The sequence below is a fragment of the Thalassophryne amazonica genome, chromosome 13 (genome assembly GCF_902500255.1).
Source record: "Thalassophryne amazonica chromosome 13, fThaAma1.1, whole genome shotgun sequence".
Lineage (NCBI taxonomy): Eukaryota > Metazoa > Chordata > Actinopteri > Batrachoidiformes > Batrachoididae > Thalassophryne > Thalassophryne amazonica.
Window position 1 is genome coordinate 61,717,694 of NC_047115.1, and position 14,093 is coordinate 61,731,786.

General features: G+C 39.4%; 1 protein-coding gene across 2 annotated transcripts in view; it reads left to right on the forward strand.

The window, feature by feature from the left end:
- Positions 1 to 14,093, forward strand: part of zmp:0000000755 (phosphofurin acidic cluster sorting protein 2) — a 141,373-nt gene that overhangs the window by 98,098 nt on the left and 29,182 nt on the right. For both annotated transcript variants that reach the window (XM_034184556.1, XM_034184557.1), the window contains exons 6-14: positions 2,192 to 2,283; positions 2,647 to 2,727; positions 3,074 to 3,133; positions 6,028 to 6,179; positions 10,580 to 10,673; positions 11,750 to 11,833; positions 12,501 to 12,628; positions 13,342 to 13,474; positions 13,572 to 13,676. In XM_034184556.1, coding sequence (XP_034040447.1) covers positions 2,192 to 2,283; positions 2,647 to 2,727; positions 3,074 to 3,133; positions 6,028 to 6,179; positions 10,580 to 10,673; positions 11,750 to 11,833; positions 12,501 to 12,628; positions 13,342 to 13,474; positions 13,572 to 13,676 — 929 coding nt within the window. The remainder of the gene's footprint in view (positions 1 to 2,191; positions 2,284 to 2,646; positions 2,728 to 3,073; positions 3,134 to 6,027; positions 6,180 to 10,579; positions 10,674 to 11,749; positions 11,834 to 12,500; positions 12,629 to 13,341; positions 13,475 to 13,571; positions 13,677 to 14,093) is intronic.

Consider the following 14,093-nt stretch of genomic DNA (forward strand, 5'->3'; position numbering starts at 1 on the left):
TGAAATGTGATTTAAAACATAATCAGAAACAGTCTTTGCAGTCTAAATAGTTATTTATTTGAACAAAATCCTATTTAATACATGTGCACAGAAAGAGTTTTTCATCATAGAATTGAATTACTTTTATTATTATGATGATAATATTCTAAAATGTCAAAGACTTCAGTGGTGATGAATAGGATGAGATATAATCTACGGTACTTTATCTGAACATGTTGAAAGATTGTGGTTCTCACCCAGACATTTGTGAATGTATCATTATACTGATAGATTTAATTATAAAGGAATTAATTATGCAGCACTCTGTATTTTGACTCTTTGTTTTCCAGTGTAAATACATTTATATAAGCAGACAGTAATCCATTTTAGGAAGTTTGGTTTATGTTTGGAAAAAAATTACTTTCTTCACTTTGTCATTCTTGTTTTGGCAGACAGAGAATTGTGCTGGCTTTTTATCAGTCACAAACCCCTTTTTTCTCTCTAAGTTTTCGACTGTTTTTGAAATGTAGTGATTTCAATATGTGCACATGTAATTTTGCATGATTGTACTATCAGACGTGCTGATAACTAGATTTACAGTGTATCCAGAAACTATTCACAGAGCTTCACTTTTTCCACATTATGTTAGTCTTATTCCAAAATGGATGAAATTTATTTATTTCCTCAAAATTCTCCTCGCAACACCCCATATTGACGATGTGAAAAAAGTTTTGAGACTTTTGCAAATTTATTAAAAACAAATATACTAAGAAATCACATGTACGTAAGTATTCACAGCCTTTGCCGTGAAGTTCAAAATTAAGCTCAGGTGCATCCTGTTTCCACTGATCATCCTTGAGATGTTTCTACAGCTTAATTGGAGTCCACCTGAGGTAAATTCAGTTGATTGGACATGATTTGGAAAGGCAAGCACCTGTCTACATAATGTTCCACAGTTGACAGTGCATGTCAGAGCGCAAACCAAGCATAAAGTCAAAGTTATTGTCCGTTGACCTCTGAGACAGGATTGTCTCAAGGCACAAATCTGGGGAAGGGTACAGAAACATTTCTGCTGCTTTGAAGGTCCCAATGAGCACAGTGGCCTCCATCATCTGTAAATGGAAGAAGTTCAGATCCGCTTGGACTCCTCCTAGAGATGGCCGCCCAACTAAATTTACTGATCGGGGGAGAAGGGCCTTAGTCAGGGAGGTGACCAAGAACCTGATGGTCACTCTGTCAGAGCTCCAGCATTCCTATTTGGAGAGAGGCGAATCTTCCGGAAGGACAACCATCAGTGCAGCAATCCACCAGTCAGGCCTGTGTGGTAGAGTGGCCAGGTGGAAGCCAGTCCTTGCCTGGAGTTTGCCAAAAGGCACCTAAAAGACTTTCAGACCATGAGAAACAAAATTCTCTGGTCTGATGTGACAAAGATTGAACTCTTTGGTGTGAATGCCAGATGTCATGTTTGGAGGAAACTAGGCACCATCCGTACAGTGAAGCATGGTGGTGGCAGTATTATGCTGTGGGGATGTTTTCAGCGGCGGGAACTGGGAGACTGGTCAGGATTGAGGGAAAGATGAATACAGCAATGTATAGAGACATCCTGGATGAAAATCTGCTCCAGAGCGCGCTTGATCTCAGACTGGAGCGATGGTTCATCTTTCAGCAGGACAATGACCCTAAGCACACAGCCAAGATATCAAAGGCGTGACTTCAGGACAACTCTGTGAATGTGCTTGAGTGGCCCAACCAGAGCCCAGACCTGAATCCGTTTGAACATCTCTGTAAAAAATCTGAAAATGGATGTGCCCTGACGCTCCTCATCCAACCTGATGGAGCTTGAGAGATGCTGCAGAGGAATAGACAAAACTTCCAAAAGATAGGTGCGCCAAGCTTGTGGCATCATATTCAAGACTTCAGGATGCACCTTTGTTGTTGCCAAGGTGCATCAACAAAGTATTGAGCAAATGTTGTGAATACTTATGTATATGTGATTTCTTAGTTTTTATTTTTAATAAATTTGCAAAAAATAAAAAAAAACTTTTCATGTTATCATTATAGGGTGTTGCAAGTAGAATTTTGAGGGGAAAAAAATTAATTTACTCCATTTTGGAATAAGGCTGTAACACAATGAAATGTGGAAAAAAGTGACGCGTTGTGAATACTTTCCGGAAGCACAGTATGTTATTTGTGTTTGGTTTGCCTACCCCAGACCGGTCTCCAGACATGGATAACTATTCTGAGGAGGATGATGACAGCTACTCATCAGAACAGGAAGCAAGTGATGACGCAGTTCATGGTCAGGTCAGTGCCATAAAGTACTTTAGTGTAGACTGTACAAATGGCAAAGGGAAATGGAGCGAAATGTAAACATATACAGTGTGGTGAGAGAGAAGGCGAGCCTTGGAGCAAAGGTTACCCAGCTTAACCCTGGGGATGCTACAGACTGCATGTAGTGGTGTTTAGTCAGCATCTTAACACTTTAGCCACCAGTGTTCCCCAAAAAAGAAGTGTGAAACTCGGAGTAAAACCTCTTGTAATGTAACAGTAAGACTGCGCTGATACATTACTACATTTAGCTTGAATATATGAGAAGGATTTTAGGATCACCTTGATATTGATGTTTTCGATATTTCTTTCACACTCAGCACTGTTTCTATATCTCAGGATCTTTACGATGAAGATGAAGAGGTCAGGAAGCCAAAGAAGGCCCGGCGGAAAATGATCCGAACCACATCTATGACCAGGGTTGGCTGCCTTCTCTTCTGCCACGTGACATTTATAGCAGTCATTCACTATGAGAACTACGTAGGACTTGTTTGCTGTTGTGCAAGCTTTTAAGGGAAAGGACACAGTGTTTTCCATTTGTTCAAGCCATTACAGTGTGGATGAGCATGTAAATGAACATTGTGGGTTCACTGGACTGTGTATAATGGTCTTTATATAGAGTAGCTGTGAATGAGTAATCCGGTGAGCAGTTAGTGAAAGAACTGATAAGCCCGAGCACAGCTGTCATGTTTATTTAATCATAGTCTTTTGGAGCTGCTTGTTTTATCTTAATTGTATATTTCTTGTTGCCTTCCCCCCTAAACAGCAACCTAACTTCAAGCAGAAGTTTGTGGCTTTGCTGAAGAGGTTCAAGGTAACAGATGAGGTGAGTTTTGAAAAAGTAGAAATTGCCTTGTTTTGATTGACACCTAGAATAACATGAGACAAAGTGAATGTGTGCTAGGTTGTCTTTGCAGTGCACCTGCATCAGTGTTGGTGTCATTAAGCATTAAATTAGTCAGCTGTGAAACGTATAATAAGTAAAACTGTCCCAGACGTCATTTCAGCATTGACTGTTTAACAGCACATTGCTGCATCACTGCTAATGTGTTCCCAGCTGAAGAATAGTTACCCCATAAAGAAATCATTTCCATGGCAGAGGTACCAGCCTCATTGTGATGCTAGTGTGTGACACTATGATTCATACATTACCATTACCAGTAATTTGCATGCTGAATCCCTTACTGGCCTTTATCAAATGATGGATCTCACCTCATGTGCTCCATTCAGAGTCAAGTTTTCTTCTCTGTATACAAAATTAGTTGTTTTCTGTGGAATTATTTATAGAATATAGACATGTAATGCTTAAGGCTCTATCGTTTCTCAAACCTGTATACAATATGTGTCATTGGATATCCAAGACATGGTACATATTATCATATTTTTACATTCATGTGCTTAATACTGCTCATATAAATTTTTGTTAAATGCCTACATAAATTGTAGTGTGCGGTGTTGGTGTGTAGCCCAGCTTTTTAATACTTTAGTTATACAGCTGAATGTGTGTTGTATTACTATTTTTATTTTGCACATTTTCACTTTTTCTTTGCCTTTATCTCAAATTGACGTCACAATGTACATGTTGTGTGATAAGATTATTAACCTCAAAGAGCCTTAATCATTTTCATATTTATGGCTTTCATAACCCTAACTGGCCTGATTTTGCTTTTTAAAACTAGATATTGCTTCACATCCCACCTTAGTTATGCAGAAAAATGTAATTACTTAAACATATAAAAATATGTTTATTTAACTTTATATGTTTATATAGCTCATCAGTTTTACTTAGTGCAGAATTGTAGTAAAACGTAGACAGAGTAATACTCATAAACATTGTAGTTGTTAAACTAACAACTAAACATTTTAGTTGTTATTATTAGGATTAGTAGTAGTAGTATTATATGCACAAAAAAGGGGTGTGCCTTGGGCTGCATTCCATCCTCTTTCCCTCTGGCTAAGCCCCTGCCTTGCACAGTCTGATTAGAAAGAATGGAGAACTCTGGTATTTATGTGAAAACTATTACCTGATTGATGGGTGAGAAGATTTTATCTGTGCTTTTATCTTGTGTCATCCTCAGAAAGAGACTTTGTGTGTATTTGGAGAGGAAAAACAAAGCGTTCATTAGTTTTACTTTTTTCTCACTGCGGGTGTGCTGTGTTCAGCTGCTGTTGGCTCTGTGATAACACAGCCAGATGACACACACAGACTTTGATAGAAGACAAAGTGTAAATATGCTTTTAAAACTCACCGCGGTTGTGCTGCTCTTGTTTGTTGCATTACCACCGTGCTGTGAGACATAGCAGGGCCACGCAAACTGTTTTAAAATACTCTGAGCTACTGCACAAGACTACAGATGAAGGCCTTGCCACATTCATCGCCGATATACTGTATTAAAAATAGGGGGATGGGATTACTGGTATGCGTACCGAACGTCTTATACCAGTGCTTCGATAATACTGTGACCCTGTATAGACACAAAGGAATTGTATAGTAACACTAATTTTCCATTTAATATGCACGCTTTGTTTGTCCCTTATTATGACAGTTACAGGACTATGTGTTCTGTAAAATCAGTTGGCATGCCTGTTGTTTTCATTTTTGTGTTATTATGATGTAGGTTTGCTTAAATGGCTTTTAGTTTAGGAGACTTGTTGACAGGATTAGACTCACGGTCATAATGATTAATACACATGGGAGGTTGGTGGAGGTTCTAGGCTCCAATAAATGGCCATGGTTTGTGTCTGAAATGCAATCTTGCTCTAAAACCTTTCCAAGGACTGTAAATGAGAAGTTCAGTTTTAGAGGCAGGGCTGACTTGCTCATCAGCAGTTGTTATGTGACATCACAACGATTATGTAATATCAGGAAAAGACTACATTCAGAAGGCAGTTGAGATCTCAGAAATGGCAATGTTCCCTGATATTTTGGGGAAACGGAGCATTGGTGTTTTGTTTTCTTCTTCTGATTTATTTTTGCTCCATTCACTGAATATTTGTGTTATCATTCATAACCATTTTCTGTTACCAAAATTAAAACCTGATCAAGGATTCTCATAAAAGCACAGCCTGACCTCAATCACTGAGCAGACCAAGACAACCTATCTTTTTATGTTTATGTTTAATTGCAGCAATTGGGAACACATGGCCTGTGCATTTCAACCTACTGGTGCTTATAAGAGCTTGTAGGCTACCTGAATTGCACTTTGCTAGATGGTTCTGGAAGCTCCAGGTGGCTTAATGATCTTTTATCACATTCTTGTCTCTAATCCCTTCCTTGTGGCTGGTCACTCGCTTTGCAGGGCTACAGCTCTATAAATACATCGCCATAAGGAGGAGCAGGGACAGACTGTGTTTATCTGCTCCCTGCCAGCTCCTGCACTTATGGTGTGGCATTAACCACCTGATTAGTCCACAAGCCTTCTCTGTGTAGTTCCTACAATATACATCCCCACTGTGCGACTGGCAGATCATAGCTGTGCACCTTAGCTCTCCTCTAGCATTCACTTAACTTTTAATTGGCCTGCTTAGGACCTAAGCCAGGATGTGTTTATCGCATGCCTTTTCTCATTTACTTATTCACTGTTCTCACTTGTTTTTTATGCTCTTTGAGCAGATCTGTGGAAGTGCTTGTCTTGTGCACAGCAACAGTCACTCCTCACACTTCATAATTACAAGCCTCTTCTTATGACATGGTGATAATGAACCGGCTTTGTGTGACAGGTCTTGGACTCTGACCCAGTGGACCAGACCCAAGAAGTGGAGGAGGATCTGGATTTACTCTACGACAGTTTAGAGGTTTACAACCAGAGTGACAGCGGTCCAGAGGTGGAGGACAATGAGAGTGTCCTGAGCACACCTAAACCAAAACTTAAGTATGTGCTTACTTGACCAATTTCTTCACAGGGGGAAGTTAGACAATATGGTTTGAAAATAAACATTTATCCATTCAGCCCATCTTGTCAAATATGGCATGATGTTTTTGTATAAAGACTGTGAAATCAAAGCAAGTAAATGTTATATTTCTGTGTGAAATTAAAATAATTTTAGCTTTAATGAATTTTTAAAATTCATGCATTCATACTTGATGCTTGAAATTATTTGGACATTTTAAATTTAACTACCTAAATGAAAAACATTAACATATTTATACCTCTTGTTATTAGAACCCTTAAGCTATTGTTGTGAAATGGTGGTGTCAGTGAATCAGTGTTACTGGCTCATCTTTTGAAAAAATGCTAGGATTTTCAAATTGCTTAACCTTGCTGGCAAAAGTTCAAAAGAGGCAGGGTGTGTGTGTGTGTATGTGTGTGTGTATATATATATATATATATATATATATATTAGGGCTGGGCAACGCTAACGTTGCGTTAATTATTGAGGTCATTATCGCCGACAATTTTGTTCCTCCCCTTAACGCTGCGGGGTTTTTTTTTTAAGCCTTTTTTGACTTTGTTGCCTTTTATTTTGAAAGCGTCAGTCGGGAGCGAGTTTATGCTGCTGCTTCCTGCTGATAGCTGAGTTCACACAGAAAACAACACGAGGATCGAGAAAAGTACAGGCTATGCAATGCACAACAAAACAAAATGCAGAAAGACGCCGAACTTTTGAATGGACATTTTCGGTACAAAGTTCTACAGGGTCAGGCCCGGATCCAGACTGGTTTGGACAGATGCAGCTGCATCGGTCAAATTTTATTTACGCATCGTTCGTCATTGGTAAAAAAAAAAAAATCATGAATAATCCTGAATAGTGCTGAACGTGTCCCTGCCGTGAACACAGCTTTTCGGTGGTTTTCATCTCAACCTATAGTCCGTAAATTATACGGATTTTTTCCGAGTTTCAGAGTCATACGATGTACAAATAAAGTCGGATATTCAGTGTTTGGTCAGTAATCAACCGTTTCTGCAGCGCGGCTCCACTTTGAAACCACGAGCCATTGAAGCATTGCTTCGATCCAGTAGCTCTTTGGTTCTTTGATTCACTGCTCTTCGGCAAGTCCGCTTCTTAACCCCTCTCAAAGCAATTAAAATATCGTCAGTCACTTTTGTGTGGATTAAAGACACTAACTGGGACTCTTGTTGCTGTTAAGAAAAGAGAATCGCCCTACGTTCCGTTCACACAACACGAAACGCTGCGCGGCTGAGACAGAGTCCGATCGGAATTAATAACGTCAAAATGAATCGCCGCTTTAAATAAAATGACACCTCTTTCCAAACGTTGTAATACAGACAAGAAACTACAATCGACTAAAACGTTTTTTTCCTCCCAAAATGAAACATGCTGTATTTTCTTTTCAAATTACATCCTGAAGTGAAGCACAGCAGCTGTTAAGAGCTCAGCTCAGATATATGGAAAGACATTTATGCCAATAATGTCTGAAAGGAAATGCTTTTGACAAAAACTACAGATTGTGTTTATTCCTATTTATGTCCAGAGATCAAGGATTCACCATGTAGAGTTTATTATGTCCAAAGTTTAAGGATCCAGTGACCAATTTCATATTTATTTACTTTAAGACTCAATAAAATGTTCAATTTCAGTTCGATTTAATTGGCTTATAAAGTGCCAAATCACAACAAAATGTAAATATACTAAAACAAATACATCACAATTGTACACATATCAAATTGTGGTATGTGTACAATTGTGATGTATTTGTTTTAGTATATTTAGTCATGGACATGAATATTGTTACCTGCTGGACTGTTTCTAATTTTGATTGTATCAATGGAAAATGTCTTCTGTGAACTGTCTGTATCTCAATATATTATTAAGAATATATGCAGTCAAATTTTTATTGATTTTATCAATTGAAAAAAAAAATCATATATAGATTCAGGTATAATTGAAAGATTTGTGCAATAAATTTGATCCTGTTTACAGTCAATTTTTGTTATACTCGTAGTGTTATTTTTTTTAGGACACTATGGTCCATGAAGTATAATAAATACATAAAAACAAGTGTGACAGTGTATGTTGCACACGAATAAAAGAATGAAGATTGAATAACAAGACGCGTATGATTTTTATTTTGTTATTGGGCAAAAATGCATCTGTCAGATTTTCACTCTGGATTCAGCCCTGAGGATGGCGCATTGGAGAAAAGCAAAGTTATCTGTAATCATTGCAATGCAGAATTTGCGTTTCACCAAAGCTATACAAGTCTCAGGTACCACCTCAGTGGTTACTGTTTTTTTATTTACAGATTCTCATTTTGATATGAAACAGGATAACAAATGACCTGCCAGTGGTTTTATATTTGATTTCATTAGAGTGTTTCAGTTGAAATTTACATTTTCAAATGCAACGTTCATTTACATTTTCAAATAAAACTGTGCTTTTAAGCGGCTTTTGAATTCATTTTTGCGCTTCACATATACCATGCGATTAATCATGATTAATCACAGAAAGTCATTGAGTTAATGCGATTAAGATTTTTTTATGTTTGCCCACCCCTTATATATATATATATATATATAGTGAGGAAAATAAGTATTAAAGTACCCTGCATAAGTAATAAGTACCCTGCAGTTTTGTGAGTTCTCCCACTTAGAAATCATGGAGGGGTCTGAAATTTTCACCTTAGGTGCAAGTCCACTGTGAGAGACATAATCTAAAACAAAAAAATCTGGAAATCACAATGTATGATTTTTTTTTAAATAATTTATTTGTATGTTACTGCTGCAAATAAGTATTTGAACACCTACCAACCAGCAAGAATTCTGGCTCTCACAGACCTGTTAATTTTTCTTTAAGAAACCCTCTTATTCTGCACTCTTTACCTGTATTAATTGCACCTGTTTGAACTTATATATATATATATATATATATATATACACGAGGGCTGTCCATAAAGTATAGGTCCTTTTTATTTTTTTCAAAAACTATATGGATTTCATTCATATGTTTTTACGTCAGACATGCTTGAACCCTCGTGCGCATGTGTGAGTTTTTCCACGCCTGTCGGTGACGTCATTCGCCTGTGAGCACTCCTTGTGGGAGGAGTCGTCCAGCCCCTCGTCGGAATTCCTTTGTCTGAGAAGTTGCTGAGAGACTGGCGCTTTGTTTGATCAAAATTTTTTCTAAACCTGTGAGACACATCGAAGTGGACACGGTTCGAAAAATTAAGCTGGTTTTCTGTGAAAATTTTAACGGCTGATGAGAGATTTTGAGGTGATACTGTCGCTTTAAGGACTTCCCACGGAGCGAGACGTCGTGCAGCACTCCCAGGCGCCGTCGTCAGCCTGTTTCAAGCTGAAAACCTCCACATTTCAAGCTCTATTGATCCAGGACATCGTGAGAGAACAGAGAAGTTTCAGAAGAAGTCGGTTTCAGCATTTTATCCGGATATTCCACTGTTAAAGGAGATTTTTTTAATGAAAGACGTGCGGGCGGATTGCAGCGTCGGCTCGCAGCCGCCGCGACGCTCCGCCACAGGAAAAACACCTCCGTTGGAAGCCTTAAGGACAAGTTGGAACATGTCCAGCTGTTAAACAATTTCTCATATACTCACTCCACTGAAAGCCATCAAAAGCCGCCTGGATTTTACAAATGGTTATCAACACGGAGGTGTTTTTCCTGTGCCGCAGCACCGCTGCGTGTGTATAAAATAAAATATTAGGAAGGCTGAACGGGGGTGTTTTCCCTGGGTGTCATACAAGCTAGAGCCGCCTCTGCATTTAGCTAGGTAAACATGCACACGTTTACCTCTATAGGGTCCTCTTCATGCTACCAGACACTTCAATTACATGATGTAACCATTTAGCCCATGACGGTGTTTGTGTTCCAAAACAATCCTGCGCTGAACAAAATTTTTTTGTCTTGAGTGAAAGCATGACACCAAAAAAATCTTAAAAGAAAAAAAATATGTAGCCTATGCTGAAAAATGTCAGTTTCCCTTTAACTGAGAAATAAGTATTCTGGTTTGAAATGGCTAGTGCCACAACTGAAAATGCATCAAATCATTGTCAGTCAGTGAGATGGCATCAAGGTATGAACTGAGATCTCAATTTTAGTAAAAGTAATAATGTATGGTTCAGCTTTTTTACATGCCACCTCACCAGCATATCCTGTTCTTTACTGTTTTATATAAAGTAATATAGCAGTACAAAACATGATAATATCCTCTTTCTGTGAATATAAAACGTATTTCCCCCACAACCTCAAAAGTGCCAAAAAAACCAGATAAAGAAACCTACAATTGGGAAATAAAGAGATATGTGTTCTGCAGTGTCTTTTTTCCTTACTTTCGAATCTTTTCTTCTGTTCTTAGGCCATTTTTTGAAGGGATGTCACACTCCAGCTCTCAGACAGAGATCGGAAGCATACACAGCCAAAAGAGCCAGCACAGGGAGCTGTCATGTCCTGTGAGTTGAACACTAGGCGCTCCGTTAACCAACTCCCCTGACATCTTTTAGCTCTACTGTTAACTCAAAAAAACATCTGCATGTTGTCACTGTGGAGGATCTTTTAATAAACAGTGTTATTGAAAAGAACTGACACATGGCAGTGATCAGATGTCTGATTATTCAGTGTTAGAATCAGAAGACTTTATTAATCCAAAATTCCCCTGCAATAGTTCAGGAATTCCCAAAACCATAATACTGCAGGTGAGAAGTTCTTATTGCTGGGCACATTGTAAGCCCATAATCCCACCCATAAGGAAAAGGAAGGGTTCCTGTAGTTCTTATCCTATCCATCCATACAGCTGTGTGATATTTATACAGAATAACACCGGTGATCCTACCACCATCATAACACACACACACACACACAAATGTACTCCTGGGCCCAGAGAAACGAGTGGATGGAGCAGTCCTTTAACTCCTACTCAGAAATCTATGGCCCATTGGAAACAAGGGCAGGGAACAAGACAAACATGTCGAGTCTGATGGTGAGAGAGAGAGAGAAAGCTCTGTTTATAAATATCTAGGAATCCATTTCAGACTAGAATAAAGCAGCCCAGAGCATTTCAAACTGCTGTGCCTTCCATTTTGTTTAATAAATGTCTGAGTTAAACTTCATAAACACGTCTCATAGGCAAAAGATAAAGTTTTTGATCTAATATTGAGAGCTGTGCCCACATTTTTGCTCAATAAACCTGAGCAGGTGTGTGCCAGACATTTGAATCAGCAGTTGTTTTCAGTGATACAGGTGTTTCCCGAGAGTTAGCAGTTATCTAATCATCATGTACAGGCTTTCAGCTTTCATTCTCAGAGATATTTATACTTAACATCTCTGACATTGCCATTGAGCTTTACTGCGGAGCTAATAAGGTGAAGCAGATCAGTTGAACATCCACAGAGTAGCCTTTCTTGGCCTGTGCAGTCATAAAATAGCAATTTGGAGCTGTAAAATGTCATTTCTAGATATGTGACCTACATGTTTAAAAGGTTTGAATAGCTGATTGTATATGTTTTTCTTTCTTTCTTTTGCTCTGCAGAGTGGAGATTTTCTGACCGTAGATAGATGTAAAGTACAAGGGGCGCGCTATCAAGATGACACCATCACAGACATAACTGTCGGGGTATGTGTTTGAAACAGCAGTGCTTTGTCCTTGTTTTAGCTTCTCTTGCTCAAACAGTGCTGCCACCACTTTGGTGCCTTTTCCTCTGAGGGAAGGAGTATGCAAGGGTAAACTAGCCCAACTCTGCCATCATCCGTTACGGCTCAGTAGACCATACATGGCAGCCCCACGCTGGATAAATGTTGTCTCGGGACTATTGGGGGAGAAGAGTACATGGGTGTGTTGTTATCTCGACTGTTGGATCAGTCTAACATTGTTCTTGAAACCATGCCTCCCCTCTGACCAACATGATGCCAGGTTGGGCCACTGCTCCACTAACCTATTTCAGATGCAATATCTAGATGGCCCAGCAGTATTTTCCCAGCCACCTGTTAAAAGGCTGGGACTTCTCACCATTTTTGTTGTTGTGGGCTTGCATCATTATCTCCCATCTCTACTGCAAGCTCAATTATCACCGCCAGCACCTCTGCCTCAGCTCTTTCCATTGTCACCCTGAAATGCTCTGTGTGATGAAATATTTAAAAAAAAAATACCAGTAGAAAACATGGTGTACCTGAAACCTGAGAAGTAAGCTGCTCCAGTTTGATAGCCAGGACAACACTAGTGTTGCATGAAGGATGTCATTATCATCTTCTACACCCCTCTGAGCTGAACTTTGTTTATTTAGGAGGCAGAGACTGATGACAGTTTGCAAGGTCAGGGGGATGTGTGCAACTGGGACGTGAATGCCGAACGACTGCCCAGCACTGTTGGCAAACTTTGCAAGACTGAGTCCCAAAACCACATGTCTCCCAGGTAAGCATCTTATCACCACATCTGGAGACATGCACATAAGTGTCAGTGTAACAATGTTTACACGCTTTTCGTACCACAGTGGATTTTTATCTCACTGGCTCTGAGGTCGGAAATGGGACGTAGAGAATGCCCCTCTGTCCATGTGTGCATTCTGTTTGTCAGTCTATCTTATCCACCTGATAACGTGAGCAAGATTTATCCCCAACTTTAAACCAAACATTTCAAATTAGCATGTCTTGGTTAAATTTGAATTTGAGCGTCATATCACCCATATCGTCGTATCACATTTTTTTAGAATCACCTGCATCTTTTTCATATCCTTACTTTAGGTATTAAGCCACAATAACACATCTTTGACCTGCAATAATTAGAAATCTTCTAGCTTTAAATTTGGAAATGTAACTGCCAATATTCTATTTACCCAAATTCCAATCTCATAATGTGGTTACATCAGCAACACAGCTGGTTGTTTTTATTTCCAAATGCAGGATAAGGCAGTAGCTATGCTTCAGTCAATATCTTCTAATTTATCAATCAGAGTTATCAAGTCAACACAAGGCCAGTTGAATAACATGGCACAAATTACTGGTGTTGGACACTCGGTGCACCAGTGTGACTTCTTTTTGTCTTTGAGTTGCTGGTTGTTACAACAGAGAGCATGTAGTGTTTTCTTAACTGTATTTTGACATTGTTGTGGTTTCTTACATTCACAGTAAAGGGGAGAACAGGCTGCAGCGGCGTCCTCGCAGCACCTCCATGAAAGACAGACAGAACTCCAAAGCCCAGACGGATAGAACCAGCAGCATGGAGAGCGAATGTTCTCCAGAGTCACGACTCATTGCACAGGTACACGACACATAAACTGCTCGGATGATATTTTCCTTAATAGAAATGTGCTGAATTTGATCATTCTCAGACTTGTTGTCTGTGACTTGTTCCTCAGGTTCCAAGAAAGTCTGTCTATGACCAGCTGAACCAGATCCTCATCTCTGATGAACGCTTACCGGAGAGCATCATCCTTATCAACACCATGGAATGGCAGGGACAAGTGGGTCTTTTTCTTCTGTCCTCATTTCCTCATGTTTAGGAGTGTAGTGCTTTTTTTTTCTTGCCCAGGTAGCGAGTTAAGTCTGGAAGCATGACGTGGTATCACACCTCACGGCATCCACAATAACATGGAACCACCTAAGCAGACAAACAGTCTCTCCCTATCTTTCAAACCTAACCATCTATCCCCTGCAGCCAAGTGAAACGTGGGTGCAAAATGTCGTAGCTGGCACTCCCTCAAGTTTTAACAACCATACAATAAGCCAGATAGCACCAGGACCCTAAAGTCTTGGTTTTCATTCTCCTGCAAAGATACCAGCATCATAAAACACCTCTGTTCAGTGAACTTGTGACTCCATCAGCTCTTTCTAGGCACCTATCGATCACTAAAGCCCAAGACCCAGAGGCATGAATGCCA